The sequence below is a fragment of the Cylas formicarius genome, unplaced genomic scaffold (genome assembly GCF_029955315.1).
Source record: "Cylas formicarius isolate icCylForm1 unplaced genomic scaffold, icCylForm1.1 PGA_scaffold_2__14_contigs__length_35257938, whole genome shotgun sequence".
Taxonomy (NCBI): Eukaryota; Metazoa; Arthropoda; class Insecta; order Coleoptera; family Brentidae; genus Cylas; species Cylas formicarius.
The window spans coordinates 12,528,730-12,545,493 of NW_026844319.1; the positions used below are offsets into that span (position 1 = coordinate 12,528,730).

Below are 16,764 nucleotides of genomic sequence, written 5' to 3' on the forward strand. Positions count from 1 at the left end.
CTTCGCAGAATGGGTAATGTCGCTAAGATGCATTTATCGGGAGGACTATGATCCCAAATACACCAACCGCCAATCATGTGCAAGAGTGGTTCAGGCAGAACAATATTATACTGGCCGGCGCAGTTCCCGGATTTGAACCCTATAGAAAACTTATGGGAAGAAGTAGAACGGTGAATACAAACAGAAATATTTCCAAACAAACAAGCACTGACGAATAAAATTCAAGAAATTTGGAGAAACTTAGCTAGAGAAGTGTATTAACTCCATGCCAAGAAGATATGGCAAAGTTATAAACAACAATAGGTACGCTGTTAGTTATTGAACTTGTAAATAATTTCAAATGGAATTCTTGTTACTTTAGAGATTGTTCGTTCTTTGTTTATTTAGACAACTGACCTAAATAAAAAATATTGCGATACTTTTAACAACACCGTTTTTGAACAAATTGGCCTTTAACTTCTTTACTGTTAATTTTTCGATTATTTTGAATCTCAGGAATTTTTTAATTTTTTGCATTACTGTATCTAAATATTTAACTGCGGACTAGTATGTAATATGAAATAGTAGCTACTCTCTAAAAGGAAGCTGGTTTTAGTAAATTGCTTTTAGCCACACAAAATACTGTCCAAAATTGGTCCAATTTAATATCTCTTGGTGTCTCTCCCGTTTTTATAGAAAATTTATTTAAAATGACACATTGCAAGTAAACATAGAAAATTTAATTGTAAACATGTCCAAAGGTTGCCGAAAGGTTATTAAAAGATAAAAGCTATATTCTGCCTGTTTTTTTGTTAAAGTCTCAATTTACACAGGTAATATGCAATACTACGGGCATTGTTTTTGTTGGTTCGTTCGTTTCATATCCTCTGGTTTCCGGAAATCTAATAAGAAAAGAGTGCGTTTAAAAAAGTCTTTAACCCAGCTAGGGGTGAGAAAGACGAGGGAGAAAAACCGGAATTGGTAGACGTCAGTCCCGTTTTCAGGGGTGAGTAACAAAATCCTCCTGGACGACCCCGAAAAAAAGGACGAAAACACTTCCAAAGGGCATTGCCTGTTAATAAAATTTTCGTTGTGTCGCTTAGTTTCGAGATCTTCCATTTTAAAGGGCTATTTTTAGGTAATTGAATGCTGCAGATGAATTTAAATCAGCCAAAACGTTATTTTTTCGTTCCAGTTTAGTTCTATTTTAGTCAGTTTTTGTTATTTTTTGTATCACATAGAATTAATTCAATCAAAATAACCGTGTAGGTGTTTTTTGAAGACTAAAAAGCTTTTTAAAAACTTTTTAATCTTACATTGAATATTGCTTTCACTAAAAAAAATTAATCAAAATTAATGCTATATTACACTGTTTAATTTTTGGGTATTTTTTAATATTTTAATAGCATTTTCATTAATTTTCATTTCCTTTAACTTATTGCAATGAGAACATATTTGTAAAATGCTGTGTGTTTAAAATTTGTGATTGTAATATTACATTTTTATGTATTAATATTATGGTTATTAGCAACAATGTTCGATTAAAATATCTTCCTTTTACTACAAATATGTTTTGTTGGGTTTGGAATTTTGTACTTTTTAAATGTTAATTTGTTCTCTGGTGTTTAGAACATATTATTTTATTTTATATAAAATATAAGTAGTGCATAGTGAATAATAGGGTGTAAATAGTGACCTTACTATTTAGGTTTAAGGCGGAGTGTCCGGTTTATTTTCACCGTTGCACTTTTATTAAATTAAGACTATATTTATTCGCTAGTAAATCCAGTAATAAACTTTATCATAAGTTTAGCCAAAGTAGTAAGTACTGAAAATAAAATCCGAGCGGGTTGTTCACCATTTTTAAGTTATAATTTTTATTAGTTTTCTTTATCAAGCAGATAAATCTATGGCATAGTGATAGTAAAGAACTTATTCCAAGTTGACGAATTTTGGTTGGTTAGTATAAGTAGTCAAATTAACAAGACTATAGTTTCACAAACTTTTTCTCACTAAGAACCAACAAAACCAGAATCCCGGTGGGCATTTTAATCATTTAAACAACCAAAAATTAATCTTAAATAGTTAAAGCCGAAGCAAATTATGAATACTTACTTTCCTCTAGAGATTCTAGCTAAAGCTTCAGTCGGCACATGTCAGTATCAGTGAGTCATTACAAGGATTAAGATATATTTGAGTGGCCCACTAATCTCTTAAACGAAATTAAATATTTAATTTTCCGTAAAAAAAAATATAACGATTGATATATGGTGTGGGGTTTTACCACCACTTTGAGAACCAGAGTTTCGTTAGAATCTTCCCCCCATTTTTATTTTTATTAGATTAAGACTGTATTTATTCGCTAGTTAATTCACAAATACACTTTATTAAAAGTTTGTCTAAAGTAGTAAAATTTTTTAAGTTATATTTTTTATTAGTTTTGTTTACCAACCAGTTATGGCGACAGTGAAAAACTGATAGAAGTGTTAACAGCAACTTCGACCGTTATTAGACTCGCCACTAGACTTGGTTCCACCAATAACAGTCTTTTTACATCTTTGGTGTAAACGGGATGCTGTACCCCGACCCCTATCCCAAATTACACTCTAAAAATCGCTTCACTAATCAACCCGTTAGTCGCTTGAATTTAAATTCAAAATTGATCATCAAAAGTCTGAATATCTCCTATAGATAAATTCGTTACACAGCTCAACCAATTTAGACGCTTTGAATGAAGCTGATTTGCATGCGTACCTTTAATTAAGGGTCCCTTTAGCGCAACGGCTACATCGGAATAGGTATTCATATACTCGTATGTTTGGATTCGAGGGGTTTTTACGTCATCGCTTGTCCGCGTGGTATACCCCAACGCGAACACACGTGCACAAAAACGTGACCTGATTTTTTTGTTGATAGGTTTTTCAAACCCTTAAACACAGCTCCATACGGTAGGTTGCTCGAAAGGTTCTTCAAACCAGGAATGAAAATATCATCCTGTATCGGCTTTCGGCTACGAGAGGATGATTCGCTATTTAAAGTTCTGCAGAGCTAGATAGGAGAACTCCTCATAATTTGGTGTATTACATTGGTGTATTGTGACGGTTTTTGAAAAGGATTTTAAGAATTACTAATGGGTGTTTTTGTTTGATGTATAGAACTTTAAGTTGGCATTACTGTTCAAGATGGCGACCGATTTAACAGCTGTAAAGAGATTTATTCTCATTTGGGTTTGGCAGTTCATCATGAATAGACTCACGCCTGAACAATGCTTGCAAATTGTGCAATTTTATTTCGAAAATAATGGTTCTGTGCGAAATACGTATCGCGCACTACGTCCATTTTATCGACGACAAAATCGTCCATCAGAGCAGTTAATTCGATTAACCATTTTCGCACCACGTTTACTCTTATTGATAACTCGCATCCCCAGAGACGCCGTACGGTGCGTACAAAAGAAGCTATTGCTGCTGTAGAGCGTAGCATTGAGTAAGACCCGCATGAGTCCATCCGCCATCGAGCACAGGAATTGGATCTGTGTCCATCCGCTTTATGGAAGATTTTGCCGACGGATCATGGTTTACGTGCTTACAAAATCCAACTCGTACAAGAATTGAAACCAAACGATCATTAAGTAAGGCGTAAATTCGTCGAATGGGCCCAAAACGAGATTGCCGTTGTTCCCGATTTTCATAAGCGAATTTTGTTTAGCGATGAAGCGCACTTCTGGTTGAAAGGTTACGTCAACAAACAAAACTGCCGCATTTGGAGCGAAGCTAATCCTCAAGTGTATGTCGAAACACCGTTACATCCAGAAAAACTGATGCGCTTTATGGGTTGGTGGAATCATCGGTCCGTACTTCTTCAAAAACGATGATGGCCAGAACGTTACAGTCAATGGTGATCAGTATAGAGCTATGATTACTAACTCTTTCATTCCTGAATTGAATAACCATGATGTCCAGGAAATGTGGTTTCAACAAGACGGCGCAACACGTCACACAGCTCGTGCCAAAATCGATTTATTGAAAGACACGTTTGGTGACCGCCTAATTTCATGTTTTGGACCTGTGAATTGGCCTCCAAGATCATGCGATTTAACACCGCTAGACTACTTTCTGTGGGGCTATGTAAAGTCATTGGTCTATTCGGATAAGCCACAAACGCTTGACCATTTGGAAGACAACATTCGCCGTGTTATTGCCGATATACGGCCACAAATGTTGGAAAAAGTCATCGAAAATTGGACGTCCAGATTCGACTACATCCGCGCCAGCCGTGGCGGTCATATGCCAGAAATCATATTTAAAATGTAATGCCACAAGATTATCTTTCGGATAAATAAAGTTCATGTCAATCGAATAATCCATCGTTGTTTTATTGCAACTTAAAGTTCTATACATCGAAAAAAAACACCTTTCATTTTTTTTTTTGAGTTAGACAATGCTTGTTTGTTTGAAACATCATACAGAGTTATATACAGAGATATACCTTTTGCTAAAATCTAAGACATATTTTAGCGATTTACTGCCATGAGCGTACTAAGATTTTCTCAGACTAAGTCATAAATCAACATAGTGTTTTTGCGCTCCACTCTTTAGTTACTTAGGGTTAGTTTTGTTATAATATTTGATCACTAATTGTTCACTATAAATTCTTGCCCTTATGAAAAGTTTCTTTGGTCTAAATAATAAAATAATAAGAACAACTCATGTACCATGTATGAAAATGAAAAGATAATTTAATTGATAGTAACTCCCATATTTTTACAATCACGGCCTTTATTAAAACCAACGTGTCCGTAGTACAGAAACTTTAAAAATCCTGTCTACCGCGACGATTGCCAAACGCCAACGCTTTTCATGCTCTTCACACTATCGATTGTTTTAATTGTTAATCCCCGAGACTGGTGCTTTACATGTCCCCAGTTTCAAATTGGACTAGTTTAATTTTTTCGTGTTTACCAGATCGATTGTTGCCGCGTCCGACAATCAGCGCTAACGATTTCCCGTTTTGTCGCGAACTTTTAAAATCGATCTGCCGGAAGTTTTAATAGGTCAGTACTGCAGATATTCAAGTTGTCTCATAATAATTATAAGAGTGTGATTTATTGGATGATTTTAAGCAAAGAAGTTTGTATCAATGTAGGTGCGCAATAGTTTTATTTTTCATATACAGGATGTGAAAATATTTAAGAAAAACGCACTTTCATTGGCAGTTTTTAGATATTTCGTTGATTATTGATCGAGGCCCAGAATGGATGGAAACAATATTCAAGTTTTAAGGAAGGAAACTCCCTGTATATCACAAATAAAACGATAGCGATATAAACTTTTTTTTATTAAAATCATCTAATGAATCCCCTTCCATCCAAAGTCAGTGGGCACAATTCACAATTGTCTTCCTTATTCTTGATTTAACTATTTGCATTTGCGAAGAAATACCCTACTGGATCAGTATTGATGTAGGTCGATTCACTGTGGAAAAAGTTTTTTGTTTTTCATTTTTGTCTGTTCTTCAGGGTTCAAATTTGGCGTCTCCTTAACAGTCATCATCTCCTTCATTACCTATTGACGATATATTTTGGAGAACTAACACTTTTGAATTTAAGATTCTCGCATATTACTGCTAGAACGTCAGCATTGGTGCAGTCCATTAAGGGTTTCCACGCTTAGATCGCTAAAGATATTTCCATTCCTTAAACTTGCGCCTTTTTTATACGGTTCCCTGTGAACAATCCGAGCTTCGGACCTTTTGATGTTGTTTTGTTTGGTTCATTCAGAAGCCACCAAACTAGGAGTAGTTAGACCTTTCTAAAGCAACCAATCTGGGAATCATTCAAACACTCTGCAAAAGAGCAATCGCAATTTGCAATGACGAAGCAAGTAGAATTAAGCAGTATTAGAAAGGATTAGCGTTATAATGGCTGCAGTGAAAAATGTATCTCTCTATCTCTCTTGACGATCCCCTACGTGAAGGGAATCTCAGAAAAGACCAGAGAAAGAGTGAATCTACCACCCGGAGAAATAACAGCTAAAGGCTAAAGTCCAAAAACATAGAAAACACAAAATGATAGGTGAAATCCAAAGGTCAAGAATCGTTTAAGGAAGCTGCATTAATTATATAAGTATATAGTACATAAGCCTCGTAGCCTTAGAATTAAAATTAGTCTGCACGTGATAACGGGCAGTCATACATCTGCCAAAAACGTCGGGTAAACAAAAAATAAACACAAAGTATTTCTACTGAATCATTGTCTACCACCTTCGAGCAAACTTGCGACAGATATTCCGCGCTATGCTAGGAAATTCACAAAGTGTTCAAAATTTGCAACTATTATCATAAGATTTGCCCTCTAGAAATTTCTTCAAAAGCTGGTAACAATGAGACGTTCAGAACCTATCTTCAAAAAATTTTCCAGATCTGGATCTAAAATAGAACTTTTGTTGATATGGATTTAACGTCAAAATTTGTACTTGATCAGGTTAACAGTGTTGTAATCTTCTACTAAAAAATTTATATTTCCAAATCTAACACTGACCTAGATTATGACACTATCTATCCCTACTGTTCTTATTGTCAGCAGTAGCCAGTTCTGTATTCAGTTTTCTGAGTCTCCAGAAACTCAACTATCTTTTGCCTTCCACAAATTTTACCATTCTGACTCCCTAACAGATTACTCTAAACTAAACTTTCTATTAATTTAGTTGTATGATACTTTTAGTCGAGAGAAACATCCTGTGATGGAGGTTACTTCTTCATTCAAACTCGATAAGCATTCCATCGTTATTCCACATCTTCATTTTTGACGCATTATTGTTTAATATTTCATGAATTTCTCCATATACAGTGAGTTCAAAACTTTACTCATACTCATGGACACTCGTTGGACTTTCAATGCTCGTTTTGCTCTTTTCGTTTCTCCAAAGTCCAATGCTGGTGGCCAATAATATTATATCTAAAGAGCCACTCGACAATTGAAAATATATCTTGGTTGTTGTTTGTTGTCAATGAAATCATTGTATTCATTAAGTTCAAATTCAAATTCAAATTTATTTATAAGGTTTTAATTTTTTGTCCCAATAAATGATTTGTCCTTTTTGATTGATTTTTGTCCCATAAATTACTTATTTCTATGATCAAACTAAAAAAATTACACCTTTTTGGAGAATGCTTTAAGTTAACACGGAATTCCGGTTCACTAACTGTTTTCTTTAAAATTTAACGAATTTATATGGCTCGAGCGCCATCTACTTTGAGATTTATGAAACGTCTAGCGAATCATGTGGACAATAACGTAATCATCATCTCATCTCTGAATATACAGGGTATACGAAAAAATCTTAAATACAAAAGTCATCTGCTTTGACACGAAGTTTTCATTTTGGAATATTTTTGCATATATAGGGCACTCAGTGTTGCTTAGATAAACACAACTTCATTTTTTTTAATGGAGCATCCTGTATATTATTACATTTTTGGATTCTGCTCATGTCTCTAGGAAAAACATATAATGTTCTATACCTATGTCTAATGGTTTTTGACATATTTATCTGAAATATGTCATTTGCAGGCCCTAAGAAAAATACCAATTTTTCATAAAAAGAAATCTTTATTTTTTAATTTGGGTTTAATACGTTTTGTGTTCAAAAAGTAAGATTAAATACTAAGTTAAGAAAACTTCCAAAAAGCTTTTTTTTAATGGAAACCCCCAAATTTCATAATTTTATTTACCATTAAAAATAAAGGTAAGTTTGTATATGCTGAAAATTAATATTCTTATATGACGATTTTGATGCGGGTTTTAAGCATTGTTGTATCTAATCTTAGCTGGCTATAACATCATTTAAAATCAATCATATTTCAAAGAAATGTATGAGGCTGGCAGTTACTATTTCAAAATTATCAATAATTTTTTTACCTAAAATTTATAAAATATGCCATACTTTTGGTTAAAAAAAACTATAATATATCAATTTTAACCAGGCAACCGTATATTAAAATAAAACCAGATGACTTTTGTATTGAAGATTTTTTCGTACACCCTGTATATTCTGAGAAAAGGTATAGTGCTACGTTATATTGGCCAACTTGAGTACGGTTTACAAACATGGAATTAATGAAATAGTGCAAAGATGATTTTAGAACTTAAATTTATTCTATGTCAATACCGTGGAACGGAAAATTTTAAATTTGTTTCTCGTTCTTAAAGCTTTGAAGTTGTAGTAAAATCCTTTTTAAACTTTTATGTTTACAGTAAAATAGACGAATAATATGAATACAAAAAAATTAAAAGCCTAGTTTTAAAATCTTTGAAATTTTAAGTAAAAAAGTAATAGAACGGAATCACCCATTTAGATTAAAAACTCATTCAAAGTGGTAGCTTTTGTCCATACTGGTTTTTTATATACCATTTGCAACTTGAACTGATTCACGATTAATTACCTAATAAAAATGTTATACTTCCTACTTTTTCAACTTTCATTTGGAGTTTTAGATATAGAATATGTTCTATTCGGGATAATCAGGGAGTAGAAAAGAAACAAAGATAAACATTCGCCATTTTACTGTCTAATCGCAGTCCATAATATTATGTATAAAAAACACTGTTTATTTACTTGTTCTTGGCAAACTGCCCGAAACTGTGTTGGCGGACACCCTAATTGATTAATTTTATATTAATCCGGGGAAAATCCAATCCGATATTCCAATATTACTGCGAATTCGGCGACTTAACTTTTCTCATCAGTCCTCGGGCCTATATATCAAAAGCTGTCTTTAAATGGAAACCCTCTCCGCCCCTGGGGACATATTTGAGTCTCTTTAATCCGATTTGGACGGTTATGCGTCAGGAAAGCGCTTTCAATGGCTGACATTAAATTGCTTTTATTTGTGTATGTTTCGTACTCATGTTCAAACTTCTACGAAAAAATCATTTGAATAACAAAGAACAATATTGAATTTGCCATCATAAACTAAAAGTTTGTGATAAAAAACTGTCAGTAATTTAGTTATATTTGGGCACAATGCCTATAAAAAGAAGTTCCAGTGAAAAGTGTATTTTGTATTTTGATAAGTAAGCAGATTATTAAAAATTGGGTGTCGAAACGATGAAGGAAGCTTCAAAAATCGATGATCATGATCGAAGAAAAACCAGAACTTTTGAGAAAAGAAAAGAAACTTCAATAGGTTAGCCGGTTGCATTGGAGCTAATTTCTTAATAATATGAAGGGAAAAGCAAAGATCAATAAAACTTTTAAGACATGGACATTTCACAAATGGTAAGCGGGATTCGTAACACCAAAGATCTTATTGCTAAGATAATTGCAAAGTTAAAGCTTAAAGAGAAAATGTAGATTCTTCCAGCATTTAAGATCACTAAGAAGGAAAATTTACATTAAGAAGTTTTCAATAAAGAGGGAGAAGAGAAATTAAAAACCTTTGGGTAGAAAAATGAAGATTTTGGTGCTATGTGGTTAAACGATCTGATTTAATAATCATCAACGTAGTTAGTAATTGGTTTAATTACTCTCCTTTCTTTTTCCCTTAATATGACTCCATATTTAGGCATATTATAAAGTCTTTATTTCCTACATACTTGAATTGAAGATCAGAAAACTGGCTCTAGGATTAACGGATATAACATTTACTAAGTCAATCTCAGTATCGCAAGTGCAGTTTAGTGACACTAACTTGAGCACCAGTAGTTCTTGTCAGGGGAGACGTTAGCTTTGGTTTTTTTTTCATTAACTATCTCGTTATTGTGCCTTTAAAATAGATGACACATAACAAAAGAAAATCACACTCCCACGCAAAATGAACTGGTCTGAAATTACTGCTGTTCTCAAAAAATATTTTAGACTATTTTAACCAGGCCGATATATTCAAGTGCTAACTTCATTACACACAACCACTAACCTGTCTGATGTGTTCAACAATTTATTGTCAAATACGGCAGCACAACTTTCTTCTAATTAACCTAAAAATGCTTTGTACAAAAGTATCGTAATGTGACCAACACGATACGGTTTTTCAATCACTATTTAGGAGAAACATTTCAGATCCGAGATAGCTAGCTTAAAGTAATAATGGAATTAATGATATGTAATAAATTGTTAGCAGTTTATTTGATTGTTCATTTAATACAAAAATGGCTCTCCAGCCCTGTTTACAAAAAATAAGGTTAAATAATACTCTAAGAATTAACCTCCATATTTTACAAATTTATTAAATGACATACCAGAAAGTTCTAATCTCTGTCACTATTTTGCAGGAGTAACAATGTTAATAGATCCTATAAATAGAGGACTAGAAATGTTCTTAGTAGAAATCGTTCGTTAAACTAAAATATCTAGAATAAAGAAAGATTTATTCATTTTTTATAAAACTTCTGGATTCCTCCTGCGTCGGTTTTTGCTGAGTCGAAATTGCTGACGTTTCTCCAATCATCCTGTTCGCTTCTTCAGAGCTTGACTGAAACTGGCTCGTATTTTACTCTGTACCTGCTTATATATTGTTTGAGGGGGGCGCGAGAGGTATAAACACAGTTTCGGATGACTGATTCCCAAATTGGTGACAGGTAGAGACCTGAGTCGCGGTTAAGATTGTTAGGTTGTTTTTAGATTTCTATAGACTCTCGTATTTTTCTTTGGTAGAAGAACTGATTAAATCCATGAACTTTAGTTTTATCGAATAAAATTTTATGCCCAGTTTCATGAGTGTGTTCGGCAACAGCTGATGAGTTTATTTGTCTTAGTCGTAAGGCTCTTTCGTGTTCTTTGACCCCAGTTGATATTTTTCGTCCGGTCTCTCCAATTTATTCTTTGCCGCATATGTATGGAATGCTGTAAACTCCTGGCAACTCTTTGACGGATCGCAGATGTTGAGAGATTTTTGGATAAGTGGTAAATCTGGTTTTGACGTTATACTTCTCTAGATAGAACTTTTTATATGCGGTCAGTGATGTTTTGAATGTAAGGAAGGACCACAGTGGCAAGTGTAGGATTGCTTTCGGCTTCATTGCTATTGGAAGGTTGTGGTGAAGTGTATTTTTTGATGGAACGCTTAATATCTTCAATGTGTAAATTATTAGAGAGTAGAGCAGAGGTAAGGTGTTTTAATTCTGTTTTCAGTGACTCGAGCTGAGATAATTTTACGGCTTTCTAAACAAAAGAGTTGATAACCGATGATTTTTGGGGCGGATGGTAATGTGACCGTGCATTAAGGTATCAGTCTGTGTGCGTAGGTTTTTTGTAAAGACATTGACCCAATGTTAGGTCTGATTTTCTATTGATAAGAATATCTAAGAATGGCAGGTTATTATTAGCTTCCAACTATATTGTCACACAATACAATAAGGCCCACTTAGCTGAATGATATAATAAGAAAAATTGTAGTGTCAGTTATTTTAATTTAGTAAATAATCACACACATAAAAGGGACCTATATGCATCTGAACAAACGGGTGTATCCTGTACTATGCTAACGCTATACTAATATAATGCTATACTAATATACTAATGCCTATTAATGCAATGAAATTTTGCATACGCTACAATGACCTAAACAAACGGTTTTTCTTTCTTTCAGGGCGACCAACTGTGACTCCAACGAACAAAAGCATTACCGCAGTTTACGGTCAACCGCTGACGTTAACCATGGACTTTTGTGCCAACCCCCCTTATAATAAAATCCTTTGGATAGCGAAGAACCGAAAGGTTTATAGACCGGGGGATGCGGATAAGAGTGTCATAGCGTACGGGATAACAGTAAGTCAATAAAAGCGTCGAACAATAATCCCGTCAAGCAATTTTCCTTCCCATTTATGAAATCGCTAACGTGGCATCCTCAAACAGATGTTTCTACGTGGTTTACTTTAATGATGAAAAAGAAACACCGCGTGAACACAAAATTCATAACTAAAAAAAACTGCATGGAATTGGGAATCAAAAACCATACGCCGTCATTCTCTAGTCTGTTTCAGAAACGTGTAGAGTAATGAACTGATTAGGTATAGAGAATGACCACACAGTGACCTAACGAATAATTGAGTTAGTTTCATTGTCCAAATTCTTTCTTTTTATCGAGTGTAGTACCATGTAGATTACTTCCATTCCCCAAAACTGAAAATGAATGAAAATGATTTGCCATTTTATTTCAACAGACTAAAAATTAGACATTTTGTAATGATAGTAGGACCGCCACTCTATCAAACTCATGCCGAAAGAACAATTGGGTATTCCACCAAAGGCAGGGAGTAAACCTCAGAGGAATCCTGGTGTAGAGTATAAAGAAATTCCAATGGAATTCCAAAGAATTGTTAATAATTAAACGAATGACTCTTCCCGCTGCGGTTTCCCCTTAGCAGGGGCTTTTCGCGGCTAGGACCTATATTTACAAAATTATTTTTCACGTGAACCATTTTGAAAGCAACTTAAAACGCGATTTTTTTGGCAGAAGCAAATATTAACAAACACAGATTTCGTTACGAGTTGTATGGAATATTTTGTCCGTACTGTACTATAGCCCGATAGATCTATGGTCATACTATAATCCTTATTTTTTGTTAAATATTATTCAGAAATTGGACTTTTCTGATTATTCCGAAGTACAGAAAAGCTATGTTTGAAAGATCGTTTAGTTAGAATGCAGTAAAATATTTCAACTATAACAACAACAAAAATTTAATGCATCGCTGTAGATCTGTTTTATAACACTAGTGTATGTTTCTTTGTTGATGTGCAGTAGTTCCATGTCACCAGTAAGATCGTACTATTATTGCTTGTTTCACTTTTTACAACTTTCTTACTTGTCTACCTTATTACTTATTTTGTCAATGCCAGTATATATTTTTTTCTTTTAAAAATTTTGTCTGTTATCTTTTTTTTTGTAATACTGTTTTGTTTCGAACTGTACTGGCTTCAATAAGAAAAATAAAAACACCTGAAAACACCTTAATAGCCTGGAAAACACTGGTTATATTTTTGTCTTACCACATTTTTGGTACTATATAACCTAAGCAATAAGCAAACAATTTAATTGCTTTCCACTTGTGCTTTTCCCAGAAAATATCGATATTTTCTAAACTGGTCCACAAACGTTTTCCAGTTATCAACTGTCAGTCCAAGTTTCATTAAAATCGTATGTAGGTATTTCTTTTTTAAAATCAAAATATCAGTTTTTTTCTGAAATACACTTTAAGTGTCTTAATCAAGGACTTACTATTATGCCTAAAGATTTCGTCTGAGGTTCAACTCGCCACTACTGCCTTTCTCTCACGCAATAATTTAAAAACGGTGCACTTTGCGTCTCCAGTCATTCGGGTAATCGTATTTTATGAAAGCATATACATTTAAACTTTTTAACTGACTGATAGTGGAGAATTATTGACACATCTTTCTGAAAGAAAGTAAAGAATTATTTTACTTTGTAAGCTGTGAACTAGATGCACTGTTGTTTTTTATGACAGAAATATGTTTTTACAGCTAATGGTTTTTGACAAAAATAGATATTATATCATTTTATTTAGGCTTTCAAGTAAAATGGCATTCCATATAAAGAAACGAATTCTTTTAGCTATATATGATATATAAAATAATAATTAAGCAACTATATACCAGGTGTCTTAGTTAGGACAACGAGGTTCGATATTGGGGAAACGGATGTTGAATTTGAAAAAAGAATTATTTAGTAAATCGGCCAAGAGAAAATGTTAGAAATTATTTTTGAGGTTCCGACATCTTGGATTTTGAAACCCGTTTCCAGCAAAAAAAAATTATATACATGATCCTCTTTTAACGTTCAATCAATCAAATCTTTTTTGTTAGATTTTTTTTACTCTATCTCTAAAGGTGACTGGTGCTCCAAAATTTTCACAAATAATTGTCCTTAACTCCAAAACGGCTCAATGGATTTTAATAAACTTTCGTTATCCTAACCTAACGCGACGCTTATAAATTTATAACTCTATCCGACCATTGTTTAAACTAAATATTAATAACGATGAAACACGACAAAATTGATTAAAAGGAAAATCAAAGATGCTTATAAATGTTCAAAGTTCAAAGTTAACCCAAAATACCACACCAGACGTTCACACTCCACCTATTTTGATAATTCACTACATGCGGCCAATAATACATATTATGCAAATTGACTCCTCCATTGCTCGAAAAATTAGCTTTCGAGCCATTCGAGATAAAAAACTGGTATCTACAGCTACATTACAATTTAGCCAATTACAATACTCTAATCTCCTATCAAAATGAGTTTCAATATGATACACTTCGGTGTACCGATGTGTTATTAATATCCAAGTCCAAACTTTTTTAAAAACTTTAATGGATTAATGTGGATATAGGCAAGAACATACGTACAAAGATTTGCTTAAACGACGAAATACCGTTCTAAGAAAACTCAAAAGTTAGATATACTTAAACATTCAAATTTGTACTAGAAAAGCAAAGTATTATACTAACATCTGGCAACAACAACAATCTGATTGATTAGAAATTAATATTTTCTTTTATGATTTTCTACTTACTACTTAAAACATCAGTAATTAATAAACTTAATTTGTCTTTCGCATTATTGATGAGTGACTTTTTTTTTAAGTGATAACACCCGATACTTGTAAACATATGAGTATATCACAACCTGCGAATAATATCTATGGTATTGTAAAAAAAAACTAATATAAACTTATATCAACAACTAACTTCAATATTTTAGATTAGGATTAAGATATTAAGTTGCGCTTTTTACGGGGTTATCGGGTTGTTTGACAATCTAACGACGTTAAAGAAGTCATATCGTTGTATTGAATATTATTTTTGTTGCCATTATGTCTGAAAACGCCACATAATGGCAGGGAAGTCAATCGCAATCTTCTCGAGCATAACATGTTTTTGAGATTTGAATTGATCTCCGCTTTAATCGTTATTCACTCTAAGTGCCACTAATATAAAAAATAATTGCCGAAAACGAGTTGTAAAATTCAAGATGCCAATTACGCCCTCTGGTGGCCATTTCAGAAGCTCAAAAATATTTTTTTTTGGGAAAATTTCTGGATACATCCGTTTCCCGAATAGCGCACCTCGTTGCTATTACTGGTACATCCGATATATTGTTATTTATTTTTTTATTAGATTATTGGTTTTTTGTTTTTCGGCTATTTACTTTTTGATATTGAAAACATTTCTGAGCAGTAAATGCATGAAACATTATTTCCATCCACTTGAAATAATGGATCAGTCTCTTCAAAGACATCAGCACCTAAATTCACTCCCTAATTTTGTCTTCCTTCTAACTTGCGTTTTTCTGACGATTCGATGTTTCGCTTGTATTATATTCATGTTCTTTAAATATGTTTAGATTTACGGTGGAAAGATAAATTAATATAAAAAAACAGGTCATAATGACATACTATTCCAATTTGCCCGAACTGAAGGTACGTCTCCTTTTATCCTTGTTAACTCTATTAATCAACAAATGCGTTTTTCTTTTAAATTGTTTTTTAGTAAATAACACGTTAGTATTTAATATACTGTTTTAATGCTTTTTTTTGTTTTCCATTAAAGTATACCTCAAAAGCTTTTAACACTCAAGTAAACATTTGTCGATATAATTCATGGAAATGGATACAGAAGACTGGCGACTATTATCGTGTAAGGTGGTAAGAGATCAAAAATGACAACAATCATTTATTTATTATTATTAATTTATTAGTTTCGCAATAGGAATCTAAAATAATTTTAATGCACAAAATTTACCCACGCCTATGACCGACACCGACGAATTTCCCATTTTATTACTCTACACTTTCCTGAAATAGACTATACGAATGGACCACCGACGTCATTGCTTCTCATTAATCGTTGTCTTGTTTTAGAACGCATCTACACCAAGTTGTCACCAAGCTGTGCTCTTTCTAACGAGAGTGACAACGTCGGATGTGGGTGAATACAACTTCATAGTCCGTTCGTCAAATGGCTTGGCAGAAGGAAATTTCAACGTCAATATGACTTACGCGAGCGGCTACAATGTTCTGTCCCTAGACGAAGACGGCACTTCATCGTCATCAGGAACAAAGATCTCACTCCAGATTTTAACCGCAACGTATATAAATGTGATTCTTTCAATACTAATAAAGTGTTAATTTTTCGACTGATTTAAGTTACGGAAATTTCAGCAGTAACCTATATTTGTAGCAATTCATTACAAGTTTTATATAAATATTTTCGTAAAATCCGGTTAAGAAAGCAAGATCTGCTTCTATTATAGAAAATAAATTCTAATTTAATATTGCAAAAGGTGTATATTTGTTGTAAAGAAAAGTCTTACTTTTCGCACTAGTAAAAATAGGACTTTTCGCGCGGTAAGTGGTGCAAAAAGTATCAACTTTTTGCACGATCGTAGAAAATATTTTTTTTAATTTACAGTTTTTTTATTGTTTTCGCAAAAATGTATAAATTTGTTAATAGGCGGAGCTTGAATGTAAAAAATGTAAGGAAATTAAATATATAATAAATTATACGTCCAACAGAGGCTGAATTATTTATTTCACACAATTCAATCAGTAGAATACAAATTGGAAAAGCAGTATTAATAAAATTTTAGAGTAATTCGGGATAATTAAAGAACCGTCATTACATACAGCGTAATTTACGAGAGCCATGCACACAGAGAACACACATAAATTGTCAAATCGGCATAATGGCCACGATTTATTTATTAGCTATCATTCCATAGAAAACTCCAATTACAGAGACGGAAGAATACATATTTGTC

General features: G+C 33.3%; 1 protein-coding gene across 2 annotated transcripts in view; it reads left to right on the forward strand.

The window, feature by feature from the left end:
* The window catches only part of LOC132697908 (hemicentin-1), a 732,356-nt gene extending 715,835 nt beyond the window's left edge, over positions 1-16,521 (forward strand). For both annotated transcript variants that reach the window (XM_060663662.1, XM_060663663.1), the window contains exons 10-11: positions 11,566-11,744; positions 15,866-16,521. In XM_060663662.1, coding sequence (XP_060519645.1) covers positions 11,566-11,744; positions 15,866-16,132 — 446 coding nt within the window. In that variant the 3' untranslated portion in view covers positions 16,133-16,521. The remainder of the gene's footprint in view (positions 1-11,565; positions 11,745-15,865) is intronic.
* Positions 16,522-16,764: the final 243 nt, after the last annotated feature.